General features: G+C 45.2%; 3 protein-coding genes across 5 annotated transcripts; 1 reads left to right on the plus strand and 2 right to left on the minus strand.

The window, feature by feature from the left end:
* Positions 1-364: 364 nt before the first annotated feature.
* On the minus strand, positions 365-7,996 carry slc5a2 (solute carrier family 5 member 2). 2 transcript variants are annotated; one of them, XM_071356992.1, is made up of 16 exons: positions 7,954-7,996; positions 7,722-7,866; positions 7,434-7,505; positions 6,914-7,018; positions 6,710-6,769; positions 6,516-6,620; positions 6,024-6,129; positions 5,384-5,464; positions 3,060-3,289; positions 2,670-2,805; positions 2,353-2,460; positions 2,073-2,223; positions 1,755-1,923; positions 1,233-1,448; positions 901-1,036; positions 365-703 (listed from the first exon to the last, which is right to left on the minus strand). In XM_071356992.1, the coding sequence occupies exons 2-16, from the start codon at positions 7,830-7,832 to the stop codon at positions 489-491; spliced, it is 2,001 nt and encodes a 666-aa protein (XP_071213093.1). In that variant the 5' UTR covers positions 7,833-7,866; positions 7,954-7,996; the 3' UTR covers positions 365-488. The 2 variants fall into 2 exon arrangements, with proteins under 2 accessions (XP_071213093.1, XP_071213092.1); XM_071356991.1 differs by having other exon boundaries at positions 7,722-7,990.
* Positions 7,997-8,538: 542 nt separating this feature from the next.
* On the minus strand, positions 8,539-16,589 carry LOC139547856 (kelch-like protein 12). 2 transcript variants are annotated; one of them, XM_071356994.1, is made up of 5 exons: positions 12,214-12,934; positions 11,715-11,868; positions 11,532-11,610; positions 11,109-11,336; positions 8,539-10,930 (listed from the first exon to the last, which is right to left on the minus strand). In XM_071356994.1, the coding sequence occupies exons 2-5, from the start codon at positions 11,866-11,868 to the stop codon at positions 9,454-9,456; spliced, it is 1,938 nt and encodes a 645-aa protein (XP_071213095.1). In that variant the 5' UTR covers positions 12,214-12,934; the 3' UTR covers positions 8,539-9,453. The 2 variants fall into 2 exon arrangements, with proteins under 2 accessions (XP_071213095.1, XP_071213094.1); XM_071356993.1 differs by having other exon boundaries at positions 11,715-16,589.
* On the plus strand, positions 13,085-20,341 carry LOC139547492 (serine--tRNA ligase, mitochondrial-like). The gene is made up of 7 exons (XM_071356370.1): positions 13,085-13,194; positions 17,454-19,242; positions 19,361-19,408; positions 19,633-19,751; positions 19,868-19,913; positions 20,021-20,108; positions 20,228-20,341. The coding sequence occupies exons 4-7, from the start codon at positions 19,736-19,738 to the stop codon at positions 20,339-20,341; spliced, it is 264 nt and encodes an 87-aa protein (XP_071212471.1). The 5' UTR covers positions 13,085-13,194; positions 17,454-19,242; positions 19,361-19,408; positions 19,633-19,735.
* Positions 20,342-21,021: the final 680 nt, after the last annotated feature.

A 21,021-nucleotide genomic window follows, 5' to 3' on the forward strand; every position in this document is an offset into this window, starting at 1 on the left:
AGGGGCAGGATTGTTGTCACTCTTTCTCCATCCCTAGCAAACACAGCTGATTTAATCAAATTCCATTCTAAACTGAAGATCATGATTAGGTGATTATTGGAGTCCGGTGTGTTAGCTGGGACACCAATCAGGCCCCAGAGGACTGGAATTGCCCACCCCTTGTGTTGGGGTTATTGAACATATTGATTTACTTTTGCTTATTTATAGATTAGAAATGATTTGCAAACCATTTGTCCTCCACATGACTAGACATATGCAATGGCCACTAGAGGGGAGAGCTGTGTGCTAATGTCCAGGTTTAGCACAGGAGTGTGGATTGTTTGTTATACCCAATTTCATAACGATGATATTACAAGAAAGGGGCTACACAGAACGACTTTATTTTTCATGAATAGGTGTGTGTGGCCATCGATTGACATACTAGATTCTGAATTAAACCAAAAGTGTGAGAATGACAATGTGCACTTCATCAATGGTCACTAGCCCCCTCATGCATAGTAACCCCACAGGAAGACTGCCACGGCCATCATAACCAGGGCATTAGCATCAACAACATGCTTCCAGAAGGGCTCCTCACTGATGTCAGGCAGCTCTTTGGATGCCTCAGTAACCTCCTCCTCTGTGAGCTCTGGGACCTGAGCGCCACTGACGCCACAGAACCAGCCAATGAGACGACAGATACCTGATTTGGGTTCAGCATCCACTAACAAAGGAAATAAAACAAGATTATGGGCCTGTTATACATTGCAGGCGAGTCAAGACAATCTACAAATCCCCTCGCATAATAAATAAACGAATCGTAGATCAGTCAGTCCCAATTTACCCACAATGCATCATGGATTTGATCTGCACGACTGTAGTGGTGGGAGTTGACACCGAAGTGGAAGTATGTTCTCATACCTGGGCTGTCCTCAGACTTGTCTCTGCTTTTCTCCTCTGCCTCCCTGCGTGCTATCCTCCCCTTCACTTCCTGCTTCCAGTCAAGGTCATCCCTCTCTTCCTTGGAGTGGCGGAGGCTGAACACAAGACGGTGGAGCTAGGAGAAGAGCAGTTCTATCAGAAATCACTCACAGAGCATTACATACCACCATAGGTTTATTAATCTCTGAGTTTATAATAAATTCTCATTATAATGGGTAAGATTCCCTTGCATTAATAATATCTAATGGATGCAGGCATTTGATAAAACAGAATGTTGAGGCACACTGTCTATTCTGCCTACGAGCACTCACATGTATGTCGTCTATGGCCGGTGTACAGTAGCTGACAAGCAGCACCAGGATGGAGGTGCAGAAGAAGAGCAGCACAGCGAAGTAGAGGTAATGGACCCCACAAACCAGAGTGGGGCAGTCTGAGGGGAACAGGCAGCTGCCTGAGCCAAACCAAAACTCTGGCCCCATACGGCACAGCCCCATAGCTAGGCCCCCTATCAGGCCCCAAAACGCCCCCTGAAAGAAATAAAAATGTAGTACCAAAGTAAACGGAAGGAAAAATTCATCCAGTGGTATGTGTCTGTATTCACAAAGAGTCTCAGAGTAAGAGTGCTGATGTAGAATCAGTTTGGCATTTCAGATCATAATGAATAAGGTTATATGAACGGGGGGGACCTGATCCTAGATCGGCTGTCCTACCTTGAGATGCCTTGTGAATACGGGCCCAGATGTCTCTCTCACATTCATAGGTTACATTGCCAATGCTTCTCCTATGTCTCTCACAACAATGTAACTAGAACACAACACACCCTCTGACCTCACCTGCTCATTGACCCTCTTCACAAACACAGCCAGGAAGAAGACTGAGGCGATAGGCGGGGCCAGGTAGCTGGTCACTGATTGGATGTAGTCAAACAGCTGACCGCTCTGGGCCGCCTGGACCACAGGGATCCAGCAGATACTGACGGCTACGATGACGAGGACCCACACTCTGAGAGGGAGAGACGGAGTCAGTGAGAGGCAGACATTTTATTGGAGCATATGTTATGTTGACCTACTCCAGCTAATGGTCTGGGACAGCTGAACTTTTCTACCTAAACCAAGTTTTCCCATTTAAACCAAGTGAAAAAAGGCCCAGACCTGCCAACAACCATGAGCTCGCTCTCTCTGGCCTGCGGTCTGAAGCGGGTCCAGATGTCCATAGTGAACAGGGTACTGCTGCTGTTGAAGATGGAAGCCAGGGAGCTCATCAGGGCCGCCAGCATGACCGCCAGCATCAGGCCCCTCAGACCTGGGGGAGAGGGAGAGGAGACGGGGGGAGAGGCAAATTGTGTGTGTGTTAAAAAAAAAGAAAAGTAATACGGTAAAAGTGTCACCCAGATCTGAGCAACTAGTTCAGCAGAGGAAAGAGACTTCTCACCATTGGGCATGACAGAGACCACCAGTTTGGGGTAGGCGATGTTGGAGCAGCCCACCTCCGTCCCACACACCTGCTTACACACCTCTGGCACCACACAACCCACCTCATCTGTCAACAGAGAGAAGACAAGCTGTTACCATGGAGCCCATAATGACAGGAGGAAAAGAGAGGGAACACCACACACACATATTCAGGGTAAAAGAGGTGTAACAAACTGTCTTTTACTGAGTCTTTTGCTGCGTGCTAGTTTCCCTGTTCATGAAACTCTCCACTCAACTCTGTGTCAATCCTATGATGGCATATTTTTGGGAACTCACTTGGGAAGAGCACGCGGCTGATCATTCCGGGGAACACCATAAGGAACATGGGGAGCAGTTTCAGGTATCCACACATGATGCAGCCCGCCTTCACATGGGTCAGACTGCGTGCCGCCAGGCAGCGCTGCACGATCACCTATAAACACAGACATGGGGGAAGATCCCAGATCAACTCAACCAACGATTTACTCTTCCCATCTGATCCATGTTGTTTCACATCCATCAAATTTAAGTATCTCTCACCATAGCAACAGAATGAGCAGAGCAGACATCAACATTATGTCAAATTAGATTGTCAGCAATGTGCAGTTTTGAATGGGTCATCTACACTAAATGTGAAATAAACCCACATATGAATTCCATCCACTGTGTTCCTATGAGCTTATTTACCTGGTCGGTGCACCAATACCAGCCGCCCACGATGGCGATGCCAAAGAGGACCCCCGGCCAGGGCAGGTCCCCGGTCACGGGGTCCCTGAGCAGCTGGAAGGCGTCGTCTCGGGGGGTGAAGCACTGGCGGGAGATGTTGTAGCGCTGGGGCTCCAGGGACTGGTACGTGGAAGGCAGTGCCAACTTGTACTTCTCCAGCAGAGCGTTGTAGCCCCCCACCTCAAAGAAGGCTGAGGACCGGATGAGAAAGGAAGAGGGACACACACACACACAATGTCACATAGGGAGCAGAGATCAGGACGAGTGGACTGGGAGATCTATAGTGGGTCTACAGTGAGGCTGGGTCAAGGAAGTGGTTTACTAAAGGTGGTGGATGAGAGAGGGAGGTTGGATGAAGGAGTGACTGTCTAGTGATTCACTAGACACGGCAGCTAATTGAACAGGACCAGTTGAGTCATGAGTTAGAAACATTTATTAAAGTGTCACTTCACAATGATACAATAGATGACAATACAAAATACACATTTTAAAAGTCACATTGTGGACCACTGAAATAGTGTTTTGAGACACTAAATGCAGTCATAATCAAAACATGGTACAGTATTTCATTTGGAGGTACAGTACCCATAATACATGACATCATTGGTATCAGTTAGTACACGGTGCATTCAGAAAGTATTCAGAACCCTTTCCTTTTTCAACATTTTGTTACGTTACAGCCTTATTCTAAAATTAATAAAATAAAATATTTTCCTCATCAATCTACATACAATACCCCATAATGACAAAGCGAAAAACAGGTTTTTAGACATTTTTGCAAATGTATTAAATAAAAAACAGAAATACCTTATTTACATAAGTATTCAGACCCTTTGCTACGAGACTCGAAATTGAGCTCAGGTGCATCCTGTTTCCATTGATCATCCTTGAGATGTGTCTACAACTTGATTGGAGTCCACCTGTGGTAAATTCAATTGATTGGAGATAATTTGGAAAGGTTCACACCTGTCTATATAAGGTCTTACAGTTGACAGTGCATGTCAGAGCAAAAACCAAGCCATGAGGTCGAAGGAATTGTCCGTAGAGTCCGTAGAGTCCTGAGACATGATTGTGTCGATGCACAGATCTGGGGAACTGTACTAAAACATTTTTGCAGCATTGAAGGTCCCCAAGAACACAGTGGCCTCCATCATTCTTAAATGGAAGACGTTTGGAACCACCAAGACTCTTCCTAGAGCTGGCCGCCTGGCCAAACTGAGCAATCGGGGGAGAAGGGCCTTGGTCATGGAGGTGACCAAGAACCCGATGGTCACTCTGACAGAGCTCCAGAGTTCCTCTGAGATGGGAAAACGTTCCAGAAGTACAACCATCTCTGCAGCACTCCACCAATCAGGCCTTTATGATAGAGTGGACAGACGGAAGCCAATCCTCAGTAAAAGGCACATGACAGCTCGCTGTTTGCCAAAAGGCACCTAAAGGACTCTCAGACCATGAGAAACAAGATTCTCTGGTCTGATTAAACCAAGATTGAACTCTTTGGCTGGAATGCCAAGCATCATGTCTGGAGTAAACCTGGCACCATCCCTACGGTAAAGCATGGTGGTGGCAGCATTATGCTGTGGTGATGTTTTTCAGCGGCAGGGACTGGGAGACTAGTCAGGATCGAGTGAAAGATGAACGAACAAAGTACAAAGAGATCCTTGATGAAAACCTGTTCCAGAGCTCTCAGGACCTCAGACTGGGGTGGAGGTTCACCTTCCAACAAGACAACGACCATAAGCCAAGATAACACAGGAGTGGCTTTGGGACAGGTCTCGGACTGTCCTTGAGTGGCCCAGCCAGAGCCCGGACTTGAACCTGATCGAACATCTCTGGAGAGACCTGAAAATAGCTGTGCAGCGACGCTCCCCATCCAACCTGACAGAGCTCGAGAGGATCTGCAGAGAAGAATGGGAGAAACTCCCCAAATACAGCTGTGCCAAGCTTGTAGCGTCAAACCCAAGAAGACTCAAGGCTGTAATCGCTGTCAAATGTGCTTCAACAAAGTACTGAGGAAAGGGTCTGAATACTTATGTAAATGGGGGGGGAAAACGACTTAATACATTTTAGAAAAAGGCTGTAACGTTACAAAATGTGGACAAAGTCAAGGGGTCTGAATACTTTCTGAATGCACTGTATATACACAGGAATGCATAAACAAAAAGGACATTTAAGCACCGATAAGAAAACTTCTCAATTTCTTGTTACTCCGTCATGCATTGAGTAACAAGTGGAGTCAACAAGATGGAATGTGTGGCACTCTGGACACAGGACTCTGAACTTACCGAAACCTGTGAGGCTGAAGGCGCCAGCGATGATGACAAACGTCTGGACGGTGTCTGTGTACATCAGAGCAGCTAGGCCCCCTAGTAAAGCAAAACAGATCACCACAGATTAATACGTTTCAATGTCAAGTACAAGGAAATGCCTTTCTTGACAACTCAAAACACAACAATGCAATGATCAATAACAATGTATTACTAGAAAGAAAACACAAGAAAGTAGAATAAGAAATATTAAATGCACAATAAAGTAAATAAGTAAGCATAAGTTCCAATACCATATTTACATGTACAGGGATACTGGAGTGATAGAGGTAGATATGTATAGATGTAAAGTGACTATACAACAATAACCCAGTTAATGAACAAACCACTGAGGTCATCTAGGACAGTGTTTCCCAAACTCGGAGTTGGGAAACACTCCTCTCGGATACACACACACACACAATACAATGATTATCTATTCACCTCTAGATGACCCTACACCCTCTTTGGGTTGAGGGTAACAGACAAAATGCCTGAGGCCCTGTTTTTTCCCTATGGGTCATCTTTTCCAAACATGACCTCTCTTTAATCGCGGACAGCCTTTTCTTCAACAAGTAATGAAAGCGTTTTGTGCATAATTTGATCAAACAGATGTTACCCGTGACTGTGTACAGAGCTGTGATGGAGAGGAGGGCTATCACAGCCACATAGATGTTCCAGCCTAGAGCCTGCTGTATGAACACAGCCCCAGAGAACATGTCCACCTGGAGAGAGAGAGATGAGGAGACAGACAGACTGGTCCACGGGTATGTTTATACCGCAATAAAACATACAGAACTCAGGAGTCTTAGCAATACCACAGATACTATCAATATTGAAGAAAATGTCATGATAAAGGACTGTGGGGGACGTTCATAGCATGTTACAAACAGTGCCCCATAGTGTTGTCCTAAACCAGGGCTCTCCAACCTTGTTCCTGGAGAGCCACCCTCCTTTGGGTTTTCGCTCCAACCCCAGTTGTAACTAACCTGATTCAGTTTATCAACCAGCTAATAATTAGAATCAGTTGTGCTAGATTAGGGTTGGAGCGAAAACCTACAGGACGGTAGCTCTCCACGAACAGGGTTGGGGAGCCCTGTCCTAGACTCACAGAGATTTTGGTGAAGATGTAGAGGAACAGAGAAATGACGGAGAGGTACAGACTGATCCTGGTTCCCCCAAACCTCTTCTTCAGGTACTGAGGCATTGTAATTACCTAAGCAACGGGAAATGCAGAAATTACAGACAAATGGACACAAATCTCTGCAGCATGTTAGCTGGCATAAATGGTCTTGTGTAACTTACCCCCGCTGTGAGGTAAACGGGGACAAACAGCCAGCCCAATAGGAGCACGATAAACAAGGCCTGGGTGGAGAAAGAGGGCTACAATGTCAGAAGAATCTCAATTTCCTGATCAGCACATATTACAAAGTATTGCCACTGTGTATTGTACTCAAAACTCTGTAATAACATGTCATAACTTATTTTAAGGGGGCAAATTATACTTACATTCCACTCAAAACCCCCCACGGCAATTCCACTGGCCGCTCCGGTACCAGCAAGGCCCACAAAGTGACCACTACCAATATTACTGGCAAACAGTGATGCTCCAACCTAGAGAGAGAGAGAGAGAGAGAGAGAGAGAGAGAGAGAGAGAGAGAGAGAGAGAGAGAGAGAGAGAGAGAGAGAGAGAGAGAGAGAGAGAGAGAGAGAGAGAGTTCAAGGAGAAACACATCCTCATGATGTGGCATGTGACACTTTGCTTCTGGAAAATCCTATATCTTGAAACTTGACTTTTGACATGCAAAACATATTGGGACTGTATCAACAGTGGACTAATTAAACAAATACCAAAAGATAGTTTTTGAGTGGAATTGTCCTTGAACACACATACAGGCTGTAATGTATACAATGGGACTGGGCAAGACAGGAAAGGTGACTGGAAGCTAAAACTAGTGGAAGCAGAGACCCAACGGTTTAGTTAAAATACAAGAGTTGTCAAAGGGGTTAAAGGTCAAGTTGAACTCACTGGCCACCATGTCATGGTCCGTCCTGCCAAAAAGTAGCCTCCCACAGTTCCACGGTTGGTCCGGAACATAGACTGGAAGACAGGACATTCACTGGATGTAAGCCCTAAGCAGTGGTTTACCTCATGACATACTCTACTGTATTGTACATGTCAATAAGTGGAATATAACCTATACAAATACCCAGTTTGACATAACATCATTATGATAAATTATACATGGAAAGAGTAATGTATAACTTAAAACTATGTAGGCTACAGACAGATATACAGATAGGTGTAACTACTAACCCAGACGCCTACGCCAATGACCAGAATGAAGTAGCCGATTATGACCAAGATATCAGCTAGATTATTAATGGTCCTCGTCGCCGGTGTGGTCTCAGACGTGAGATTCTCCATTTCTCAACAAAAATGAAGAACGGCGTCAACGGCCCTAATAATGTCAAACCAAAGGGTATCAGTCCAAGACTTGGAGGAAAGGATAATGATAATACAAGTGTCTATTAAATAGAGGACTCACTCCCTAACGTTCGATAAGACAAAGGCCAGGTGAAGGAAAGGAGAGAATGGTCAGAGTGGATGGTCAGTAAGACCTTTGGTCGCCAGAAAAAGAGACTGACTCAGGAGTTTATTAATGACAGTAATAATTAACGCCTAGCCTCTTCACTTACACACATGGTTTAGTTCTAGTAAATAAATTAAAAACTCCATTAGTTCAGTCCAACCTTCTATCGTAACATGTCGAACAAACTTGATTTTCTCTTCCATGTGAAAATTGTTATATTGGTAACTTAGTTCAATTGTTACAGGTGTTAACATTTGGTTTACCGTGACCCAAAATGTGCCTAAAGCAAGAACAAAGACTACATCCGCTGTCATACCAGTCTCTGACCAAAAGCTTCACCCCCACCACTACAAAGACCCTGCTGTAAATGTGTTGAGCGAGAGTACGAGATGTGTGCATGAGTGACTACAAGACCGTCCATTCTAAATGTGACTCGGGTTAATGATTTCTTCTCTTTTAGTAACATACACAAAATGACAAACAGACCTGTTGTCGTAGCCCAGAGGAACATTGTAAAACAGGAGAATAATGCCAAAAATCTTAAGCAAATATGTCCTTTAATCATTTGATAGAATAACTGTCATCAAATTATCAATTTGTCTTTCAGTTGAAGAACATAAATCGGATTACATCAGTGAGGTGATGTTTTTCTTACGAGGTATTGGGGGGGTATCCCTTGTTGTTACAGTGAGGGAAAAAAGTATTTGATCCCCTGCTGATTTTGTACGTTTGCCCACTGACAAAGAAATGATCAGTCTATAATTTTAATGGTAGGTTTATTTGAACAGTGAGAGACAGAATAACAAACAAATCCAGAATAACAAACAAATCCAGAAAAACACATGTAAAAAATGTTATAAATTGATTTGCATTTTAATGAGGGAAACAAGTATTTGACCCCCTCTCAATCAGAAATGTTGCAATGCAAACCAAAAATGAATGTATAGGTTATTGGACAAGTCCAGGTAGGTGGTCCTTCCCCGTTTCAGCTAATTTTCTTCTGTTTGGTGCCTAATAAACATGGCCCTGGAATCACTGGATAGTGAAAGATTAAAGTTACATGAAAGTGGGATCCTTTGGTGAATTTCAGAAAGTTATAGAAAAGGCAGAAATAAAAAATGAAAACGCCTCATCAAATTTCAATAAACAAATGTAAGCCCTGCCAAACATTCACAGCCAGTCATTCACAACATAGGAATTTAACGGCTGCATAGGCCTATAAATTGGCAAAGGCTGAGGATGTGTGTTCAACAGGCAGACAAGTTTCAAACCATTTAAATACATTCAAATCATTTTTGAGAAGGACTTGAGCGTTTTTGTGGCATACGGTGGTTACATTCAGATGTGAGTCCCTTCCCCCCACTGTCTCAAGTGTTAAAAGTGAATTACATTTAATTTCATTATCGAAACCCCATGAATGCTGGTCTTAGCCACAGCTCATTAGTCCGGCTGTGGCTAGTCATCATCAGGATTGCGGTCCTCCCGAGCCAGTCTCAGTCGGGACAGGATGTGTTTCTTGGGGAACTTGAGGGTGGTACAGCCGAACTGGCTGACTCCCCCCGTGTCTCCGGGTAGTTTCTCCCGTCTCTGGACCCAGCTGCGCCAGCCAGGCTTCCAACAGTACACACTGTCATAGAAACGGGAGCCGTTCTCCCCGCCCAGCACGTATATCCTGCGTTTCCACCTGGCCACGCCCCCGGCAGCGATCCGCCTCGGCAGCCCTGGGAAAACCACCGGACTAGGGGCTCGGTCGCTCCCCCCGCTCCTCTCTGCCACCACCGCCCCCGTCACCTCCCGCTCCACTCCTGAGCCCCGGCCCTCCCTGAAGAACAGCACCCGCCCCGTGGCGTCGAGAGGTTCCAGATGTGTATAGTTTCCATCTATAAACTTTGTGGCGTCCCTCATGTAGCCTCCGATGGCACAGACCCCTCCCCGCACCGCCACCCCTCCAGCCAGGCAGGTGGCGCCAGAGTCCAGTCCCACACGGGTCCATGAGTCAGTCAGGGTGTGGTAGATTAGCACGCCAGCGTGCACCACAGCCCGGTTCTGCTCCAGCGTGGTGCCGCCCAAAAGGTAAATGCGGCCGCGCAGGGTGGCACAGGCAAAGGAGCGCAGCGGCAGGGGCAGACGGGGCCCGGGGCCCCACTGGAGAGAGGCCAGGTCCATGATCTCACAGGAGTCCAGCATGGCTCCTCTGTTGCAGCCCCCCAGGGCGTAGAGTGACTCCCCACAGCCCAGCAGACCCAGCATGGCTCGGGGCTGCACCATGGGCGACCGCTCCTGCCAGCGATCCAACACAGAGTCATACTCATGAACCTCCGTGGACACCGTGCCCCCCCGCAGGATGCCCCCCGCTACGAACAGCCGCCCCCCGATGGCTGTGCAACCTGGGCACAGCAGAGAGCCCAGGGCAGCCAGCTTCTCCCATTTCCCTGTACGTGGGTCGAAGCAGTCCACAGTGAAGTCCCTCTCGTTCAACAACTCGTCATCCCGCGGCTTCAGGTCCACACACACGATCTTCTTCTCGAACATGCCTTCCCGGGGCCTCAGTGGGCCTCCCAGGCCCTCCCCGGCTGCCGCAGGGCCCAGCTCCTGGCTCAGCCGCCGGCTCTCCTCCAGGGACAGCAAGCCGGGGCGGAGGTGGTGGAGCAGGGCCGGCATGTGGCTGTAACGGTCCAGGGGCTGGTGCTCGGCCCAGCGACGAGCCGCGTCATACACCTCTGCCTCAGAGTCTACGCCCAGGCGGTCAGAGCCCAGCAGGCTGCCCAGGGTACCTGGGTCCAGCAGGAGGAAGTCCTTTTGGCGGGCCACGCGGGGGAAGTGCTGGGCCACCAGCCTCAGAGAGGCCCTCAGGAGCAGCTGGTCGTGGTGGGAGCGGGCCAAAGAGTACATGCCCAGGCAGTTGTCCACAGACAGGTGTTCAAACAGGAACCTACGGACACACACAGATGTTTGAGGATGGAAAACCAGACAATAAAAGATGGCTTTTAAAAATTCTATCAAAACTCTGTGTCAGTTACTGAACTGCACCGGCTTAAGAGTATCAGCAGCATTCTGGACCGGGGAAAAGACAACGTATCTGTGTCAGGCAGCACTGACTATATAGTTACCTGGAGCACAGATCCTGCAGGGGCATCACTTGAAGCCGATTGGCCGCCACAAACAGGTCTTCGGCCGTGTCCAAGCAGAGCCCTGCCTCCCCAGTGTAGACGAACTGGATGACAGTCTCCATGACTGACGGCGTCACCTCCTCCAATCGGATCTCAGTGAGACGGGACTCCACCAACGGGCTAGTGAACATGGCGCGGAAATACGGGCTGACGGCTGCCAAGAGGATTCTGAAGAGAGGCAGAAGCACAACATCATTCACATAAGGGTGAGATAGGGTGTGACTACAATGAACTGCAGGACACTGGAGTAGTGAAACGGCAGCAGGCATCTGAGTATGTGTCACATAGTGCATGTTGCTACACACAAAGGAATGTCTGGATGTCTGTAGTAACCTAGAATTGAGATTAGATCATTGACCCTACCTGTGACACATAAACCTCTTCCCCTCCACTAACAGAGTGACGTCACACAACTGCTGAGCATCCAGTAGCTGCTTCAACCCTGACGGAGATAAGAAGTAAAGAGTGAGGAGATAGAAAGAGACTTATATGATATAGGCAGCACATGAGTGATGCATTCATTTGGATGTTCCCATTCCACCGGACCATGTGTGACGTAGTCTCCTAAAGGAGTGGTGCTGTCGTCGGGAAAGTCCTCTTCTTCGGAGTCGCTGTCCGAGAGGGGCTCCCCACCCCCACCGTCCCCGTCCTGCCAGGGCTGTGGCCGCCAGGTGATCGTTCCTCCACGGACTGCACTCATCTGAAGATAGTCAAGCGTCGACATAATATACATAGGAATATCAGGAACCTTTAACAACAAAAAACATTATTTCTGTCTCAAGGAGCCAGATACACAAGATGGTGGCCAGTTATAATTATGATTTGATGTAGATAGATGTTAGTAATCTATTTAAGAGTAATTAGAGGATCATGGTCAAGCTAAACTTCAAAGCCCTTTATGAATCGTATCCAACACTAAGCTACAGGCTGAATGAATGTCTTGCAAAACTCTCAAAGGCAGCATTCCCTAGTCCTCTCTCTAATTGTCTCTTATTGAGAAAATCAACAGGGTACATTCAGGAATAGTGACACAAAATGACTTTACCTTGATTCAAGGGAGACTACCCTACTTCGTTCTCCTGTCCTGGGCTCCGATTGTGTGGATGTGACCAGGGGCCAGACAGTTAGTAGCTTCACCTTTAAGCCCGATTGTCTGTAGTCAGTCAATAAGGAAAGCTGACAGTTGCATTCCGTGTGTCCCACCCTCCGATCCGCCTGTCCTGGTCTGGGTGAGTACGGCCTCCAATGTGGGGTGCAGCACGGCTCATGGTTCTCAAAACCACCATGCAGGCTATAACAACAGACCGCCTTGCGGCGGCTAGCTAACGTTAGTTAGCAACTGCTGAATGCAGCTCTCTAAAAAAACATCCGCCAAAGCACCCCTTTCTGTCTTATCCGGGGAATCAGTAAAAAATGGCAAGAAATACAAACATCTCAAACGCATTACAGTTGTTAAAAATATGAAAAACTGGTTGTATTGCCCCAGGACCTGCCTGACTATTGTCGGCCGCACAATTCACTTTTCCCCCTGTCCCAACTGCATTACCGCAATGCAATAGTTCCGCTAGTCTCATTGGTTAGCCTTTGAACCGGTGCACGGATGTGACGTTTTGTTTTGGACTCATTTGTGCGCCTTATTTTATAACTAAAGCAAATTTAAGCGATATTTTGTTTTCTACTTTCTAAACATTACATTTGTTACAGATTTTGCTCATATAATTTTCAGGTCCCGTCATTTCATTGGTTGTCTTATTTAGTTCCGCCTCTATTTACCAACCTACTTCCGCATTGAAACATGGCGACTTGCATTGGCATGGTTACCCGGCTTTGCACATAGAACGTCTTAAAACCGGTTTCAAAACGCTTTACAAGGCAGGGGCAGGGAACGAAAGTATTTACCCCCAGCCGCTCCACACATGAGATACGCAGTAGTCTGTACGAACATATCCGCGAGAAGACTGACAAAATCATTGCCAATGTGGAGACTCGGAAAGGGGATCTACGGGGAGCAGATGTCAGGGAGATTGTAAGCGTTTCTGTATATCTCATCTCACCATGTTGAATACTGTAGATGTAGCCTAGTTACATGCGCTTTGCATGCTCTCTTGACCATCAAGTCATTGAAGTGTCTTTGATGTGCAAGAGAGATAGCCTCTGTGCTTTCATATACTCTGTCTGTCAGTTGCCTTGAAATACATTCATACGAATACATTAAGGTGACCAGATTTCTAAAATGAAAACCGGGGACATTTCCAGTTCGGCAGGTCAATATATAATTAAAATATCCAATGTTATTATCTATGAAATATAATGGGGGACAATTCCGGTTTCATGTATTTAGTCTAACAGGCACACTGTGATAGAGAAAACAACTATATTACAGAAACACTACAGACAAGACAGAACTGTCTGATCTGAACAGCCATTCAGTGGTTCTGGTAGAATAAGAGCAGAAGAGAACATGAGCAAAATTGAAAAAACAGACAATAGTATATGTGAAATAGTTAACAACATAATAAAGAAAAAAGATGCTGATGAGATTGGTAACTACATAATATACTTATACCAACCTAATCTGTATATTTCTCAGAAGAAGGTATTTTCTTCAGGATTGCTCTGTCTTTGGCCAGCTTCTCCATGAACTCCTGGCAGGGGAGGTTGAAGTTCGTCTTCACAATAAGCATGGCCTTGATGGTAGGAACAGTGAACCTATTTCTTACTGCTGTCCATAGATCATTCATTTGGGAGAACACTCTCTCGACCGGTGCAGTGCTTACCTGGAAGTAAATGACAACAGACACTAATCTAGCCAGGTTAGTGTGTGGGATGTCATTCTCTTTGAAGTGGGTAACCACCATGCTCCATCTCTGACTAAGCGGTGTCTAAGATGTTTTCCATTCTTCAAGCGATCCCCCTTTTAGGAACTCTTTCAGGCCAGTAACCTTGTCACACAATGCATCCTCATTGATGGTCACATTGGGCCATTTTTCCTGCAATGTGCCTGCTGCCTTCTGGATCTCTTCACGCAGAGGTTGCCTTTTTAAAAGGAGACAATGTAAATCGTTTAGATTATCTGTGTGCTTTCCCCATGCTTGCAAGTAGTTCACAGCTATAGTGAAGAATGATTGTGATGTTTTGAGAAAGCTCTCTTTAGACATGGCTCCATTTTCCTCTAGCTCTCTCAGAAGTCCTCTGACCAAAACTGGGATCCTCTAGCTCTCTCAGAAGTCCTCTGACCAAAACTGGGATGAAGTTGTCATCACGTCTTGCAGTGAATTTTGCCTCAACGTTTCTCAGAATTGCAGCGGACTCCACAGCACAGTGGTCCTGGTCTCCAAGCATCTTGATCGTGTCACTGATTACGGTCAAGTTTCCATGGACAAAGGCCAGCCAAAGTTCAGTCAGTGGATCTTCGAACATTGTTCACAGGACAACAGGGCTTTTGTCTTCAGAAATAAAAAAGGATTTCAATGGCACATACATTTTCAGCACTCTTTCTAGAGCAGGGAGCATGGACATCCAGCGAACATTGCTGTGTACTAAAATGTTATGATACTCCTGGCCAACAAACTCACAAAAGCCCTTCAGTCTTTCTACTCTGACGGTGAAAATATGAACATATCCAAGTATCTTTGTGAGCAGGTACTCAACATCCTATCCAACGCTGTTCTGGCCGTGTTATGAATGATGTGAGCAGGTACTCAACATCATATCCAACGCTGTTCTGGCCGTGTTATGAATGATGTGAGCAGGTACTCAACATCATATCCAACGCTGTTCTGGCCATGTTATGAATGATGTGATCAGGTACTCAACATCATATCCAACGCTGTTCTGGCCGTGTTATGAATGATGTGATCAGGTACTCAACATCATATCCAAAGCTGTTCTGGCCGTGTTATGAATGATGTGAGCGGCTACTCAACATCATATCCAAAGATGTTCTGGCCGTGTTATGAATGATGTGGGCAGGACAACCTAAGCCAATCACCTCCCGCTGCATAGCGTTTTTAACTTTGGTATGGACATTGACACTCCCCAGCCTATTCAGTCCTCCAAAGTTGGTATTTGTTGTCGGCAGAGAATGTTTTCCAGGTTACATTTTTGGATGACCACCAGGACCTCAGCTGCAATTTTCTCTGCTGTTTCTCCATTCAATTCAACAAAATCAAGCAGTTTTGTTTCCATAGATGTGCTGCCATCATATATCTTACATATCTGACTACTATAGGCAGCAGCTTTACATGTCCATGATTGGACGCATCAATGGACAGGGACACAAATTCAACCTGGTCTAGGTCCTGTGTTACCAAAGTAGTTGCCCATGGTGCTAACACGTTACTCACTGTGGCGTCACATTTTGTTCTAGCACATGTAAACTTTGGCTCACAAAGCTTCCGTGTCAGTTGTGCTGTGCAGTCCATAGATCTGTAACTATGATTGGGTCACATAGTGTGGTATGCAAAGACACCCTCCTGCACAGCTAAACCATATTCTTCTTGGGAAGGCTCTACCTTCTTGAAGAATGTGGTGACAGGGCATACCAACACGGCCAATCAGAGAGGCTTTATGATTTTTCGTCTGCTGATGTTCTACCACTGCCGTTCTTCTCCGGCTGCCAATTGAAAGAGAGGAATTACAAAGGGTGCAGTGAACCATTCTATCGTCTTGAACTGAGCGTATAAATGGAAATTCTCTCATGTTTTTCATTAAAAGTGCATTTCCATTTCTTGGAAAGAGTCATTGTATCTCCTCTGTCTGTTCTTCTTCACTCTCCTTGTGTCACTCTTCTTACTCTCTTAACTTTTTCTTCTCCTCCAATCTTTCTCCTCCTCTTTTCTTCACTCGTCTTCCTTTCCTTCTCTTCACCTTTCCACCTCCCTCTTCTATACTCTCCTTGCTTCTCTTTTTACTCCCTTAATTTTTCCTTCTCCTTCCTCTCCAATCTGTATTAATAAATAGCATACTATTAGATAAAATACTTTGGTTAACAGCTTCCCATTGCTTGCCTCATTTTTATATTTTATCTCAAAAACAATGTTTGGAATAATAAATTGGCAGGCTCTGTAACCATATCTTTACCTTTCCTCCTCTGTCTCCTTCACTATTCTTCCTATCCAGTCTTCTGCCTCTCCTTCCTCTCCACTACTAATGTTATCCATGAACATTTCTAAATATATTTTCACACTACTTATTATAATGCCAAACCATTAAAATTGTAATCTACAAAAATATTCTCAGAATTAATTGTGCATTCATTTAATATAATCATATTTTCAAAATAGCCCGTCCACTGCATGTTTACATGTAAACCTTTTTTAACCTAGCTACCATAACAGTAACTAGCTAACTTAGCTAGATAACTTGGTCTACATAGCTAACGTTAGCTAGCATAACCTATTTAAAACCTTATAGAGCAGATCATCTATCTATATAATAAATTGTGACATAACATCACTAGCTAGTATCTCAAACGATTGTAATTTACCTGGCTTGAAAATACATTTCTGGTGATGTTGTGGATTCACTTGATACTTGCTAGCTTGTGGCCGAGTTTTCCACAGCAGTTTTCTCTAAAACTATCGCGAGCAAGTAGTTAGTAGAAGAAGAGTGAATGAAGCTGCTATAGCGAGCAGCGCCCTCTGCTGGACAAAACAAGCACAACGCGTTTGAGACGTCAACCGGTAGGCTCTGCTGCCCGGTCTTTCTTGCCAAGTAAAATATTTCACTTTGGGGTCTGTTTTTAACGCACAGTTAAAAACGGGGACATGTCCGGGGACAGCTCCAGCTGGGGACCGTCCCCGGAAAACGGGGACGTCTGGTCACCCTAGAATACAGCCTCCCTGGATGTGGCGGTGTAGGCTACTGCATTTGTATCAAGCACATTGCCTGGTCTCTATAGGCCTACGTCAGTGGTGTGTTTCTGATGTAAGTGTGTGTCTGGCAGCAACTTGAGGTGGTGCGTGAGGAAGTCTCACAGCTGGAGGAGCAGAAGAAAGTGATAAGTCACAGAGTTCGGGCTCTTGTGGTCAGTTGATATATTGTCAATGATGCCAATAACGGTGCTTCGAAACATTGTTTTCATGTTATGATGAGATATTATTTTGTGGGATTATTGTGATCAACATTTTCCTTCTCTTCACAGGATCAGAATAACAAGAAAGCCCTAGCTAATGTACTGTATGTTCTGTCTTGCCTGCTGTGACCTTATGGTATTTTCATTTAACATCAAGGCTGAATAGAAAGAATACCCTTGTGGAGTAAGTAAACCCTTATCTTCTTCAGATTCCTGAGTTCAACGAGGCTACGAAGGACGGTCAGGAGATCTGCTACCGGCTGAGCCAGCTTCACCCAGGAGAACACTATGGCTGAGCCCTGAGGCTGCCCAACACCACACACCTCGATGTTAGAGAATCATTCTGAGAGAGACCTATGCGTATAGACCTTTAACTATAGGGAGACATTTTTGAATACCTGGTAAAGTCAATAGTTTGGAACGCCGGTTTCATCTTCAAACTTCCCATCTCCCTCTTTCAGCCAATTGGAGATTAGAGTCTGGCGAGAGTAGTGAGGAGGCGGAACAATACAATTACATGCTGTCCTCATGATCTCATAGACGTACACAGTAAGGCAGTATTTGATATGCAGTTGTCCCTGACCTTTTTCATCAGCGTTTTGACTTCAAACCCAGGGGACACCTAGAGATCGGGGAGGAGCTTGGTCTTATCAGACAGAGGTGAGACACACTGGTCTGCTCTCTGGCTTTCGTTCTCTTTCTCCTGTAACTCTCCATATCCCTGTCTCTTCATGTCACTCTGCTTACTCGCTCTCCTCACTGTTTACCGTCTTTTTTTCTCTCCAGACGTTTCTCTTTATATCTAATTTTCTTCTTCTTCTTCACACACACACACACACACACACACACACACACACACACACACACACACACACACACACACACACACACACACACACACACACACACACACACACACACACACACACACAACATACCCCCTCTCTCTGTTTATTCTCATCAGATGATGCTCCAGTCCCAGTGTTCTTGCCAAAGTCCTACAGGTAAACACATAAATAAACCTCATCAACAGTGCAGCCAAACAGGCTCACCAGCGTTATCCTCTGGTGTTGTTGTTAACAATATGTAGCCTTGGGCTTGTCATTAGTAACCGGGTGCTTAATATGGTTTGAGTTCTTTCTATGTCTAGAATAAAACATTTCTACAGCAGGTCGCCAGGGTCTTAGTTAGATTCAAAGATTAACAATCTTTTGTTTCTAATTTCCCCTCGATTGTCTTATCTTTTTTGAAATCTTAGTTACCGACTCACCCTCTATAATTTCCAGGTGAACAAAAATGAGAGCAGTTGTTGGTAAAGTCAATCTATCCGGTTTATTACCAGGTGCAACAGGGAGACACCTCCAGCACAGAAGCAGAGAAAATGTCTTACTGGCCTGCTCTGAGGAGGTCCTTATAACCTAATCAGTAGATACTGTAACTGTTCTGTATACACCAGCCTGAGAGGCTTGTATGAAGTGAAAACAAAAGGCAGTGACAACCGCTACAGAATCACACTGTTTCACACAATACAATAATAATCAGTGTCCTCTGTCCCTGTACCTCCAGCCTAGGGTCATCAATCATTATCAAGTAATTCATAACATTCAGCTGCAATCTTAGTGACCATCAACCTGCACCTTGAATATTCCCATTACACCATCTCATGTGGTTTACGCTGATCTTCTCTCTGCAGGCATCTTGCCCATGTCTCAGGTCATACTATCTAAGGGAAGCGGGGGCCAGACTCCAGTCTGCTTTATAGAACTTCGCCTTGGAAACACTGCAGCGGCGTGTGTGTAAGATACCCTCTGTTCGACTGTGTTATTAGGGAGAATGTGGCTGAATATATCTGCAAAATGTGTGATTATCATTTCAGATTCAAAGTGTTTTTAATACTCACATGTACAGGGTTGCAGGTGTGATTGCAGGGTACAGAGAACATCTTAGTCGCGCTGAGCTCCAACATGCAGGACTATGTGAAATAAAATAATGAAAATGGTAATAAAAAATAAAAAAATTGAAATAGCACTATATACATCATAACAACTGTAGCAGTGATGAATAAATAAATGTCTCCCTACTTTGAAAGCAAATCAGTTTTTTCCTTCTCTCTCAGGGGTTTATACCAATGGTTGTGCCAGACATGCTGAATGGGGCTGTATTTGTGAGTATCTGACTCTATCCTTCATTTACACTACAGTATGCACGGCAGACATGCATGCATAACAATATTCAAACTGGAAAAAGAGAGTGAAGCAGTCAGAGATGTGTGTACCTAGTAGTGAGCCAGTTTTCACAAGTAACATTTCTCCAAACTGACACGTTCTCTCTTTCTTTTTCTCTTTCCTTCTCTGGCTCTCTCTCAATCTTCCTCTCTCATACATACAGGAGGGTTGTGAAATGCAGCCTCATGCCCACAGGTCTCAGGTGTACTCTCTGGACCCTGCCTGCTTCCCCGACCTCAACCTGGCTGGCCATGAGTTAGGCTGCGATGGGGAGGTCGTGGGGTGAGGTCATCTGTGTGGGTGGGAATGGCCAGGCCATGGAAAAACCAGAATGACTAGTAGTGATATACTAGTGTGCAGTTGTCGCTGTATCAACAAAGTTTCCTTTTCTCTTCTAGGTTATTTTATGGACCATGCTGTTAACTGGAAGGACCTTCCTGTCAGGTGAGGCACTTTCTGTGTAATAGGTTTGATTTGCTGACAACCCAGTGTAACATACAAGTGTATATGTGTTTTTATTAGAGATGAATGGTCAGATTTTTCCATTGTAGGTCTGTGTGCAGTAGCACATGTCACAGGGCTGAGACGGACACAGGCAGAGAGACTTGGGGCCTTTACAGAGTACATCACTTCAACAAGGTAACGGGAAACAAAGCCAAATCTTTTACAATCAACCAAGGACCAAGTCGTCCGCCATATTTGATGAGTGGTGTTAAAGTATCCTTGTGTCCTCATCCTCTGCTTGTGTGTCTGTCCAGGTGGAGATGTTTGGTGTGACTGCGGATGAGACTGTGGAGGAGAGCTCTCAGATAGATGCTGGAGGAGTTCCTGTCCCTGCAGAAGGAGATCTCCTCCCTGGAGCTCCACTATAGGTCAGTGCTCCTCTCTGGCTCTCTGCACACACTCAATGTTGCTGGATAGATGCATAGCGTATGCTTTGAGTTGCTCTGTACAGTGTATTTTGACATTTTTACACACCATAGCCGTATATTTACATTTACACTACCATTCAAACGTTTGGGGTCACTTAGAAATGTCCTTGTTTTTGAAAGAAAAGCTATTTTTTTTGTTGATTTTAAAATGACATCAAATTGATCAGAAATACAGTGTAGACATTGTTAATGTTGTAAATGACTGTTGTAGCTGGAAACGGCAGATTTTTTATGGAATATCTACACAGGCGTACAGAGACCCATTATCAGCAACCATCACTCCTGTGTTCCAATGGCATGTTGTGTTAGCTAATCCAAGTTTATAATTTTAAAAGGCTAATTGATGATTAGAAAACCCTTTTGCAATTATGTTAGCACAGCTGAAAACTGTTGTTCTGATTAAAGAAGCAATAGAACTGGCCTTCTTTAGACTCGTTGAGTATCTGGAGCATCAGCATTTGTGGGTTCGATTACAGGCTCAAAATGGCCAGAAACAAAAACCTTCCTTCTGAAACTCGTCAGTCTATTCTTGTTCTGAGAAATGAAGGCTATTCCATGCGAGAAATTGCCAAGAAACTGAAGATCTTGTACAATGCTGTGTACTACTCCCTTCACAGAAC

This window comes from Salvelinus alpinus, chromosome 21 (assembly GCF_045679555.1).
Source record: "Salvelinus alpinus chromosome 21, SLU_Salpinus.1, whole genome shotgun sequence".
Classification (NCBI taxonomy): Eukaryota; Metazoa; Chordata; class Actinopteri; order Salmoniformes; family Salmonidae; genus Salvelinus; species Salvelinus alpinus.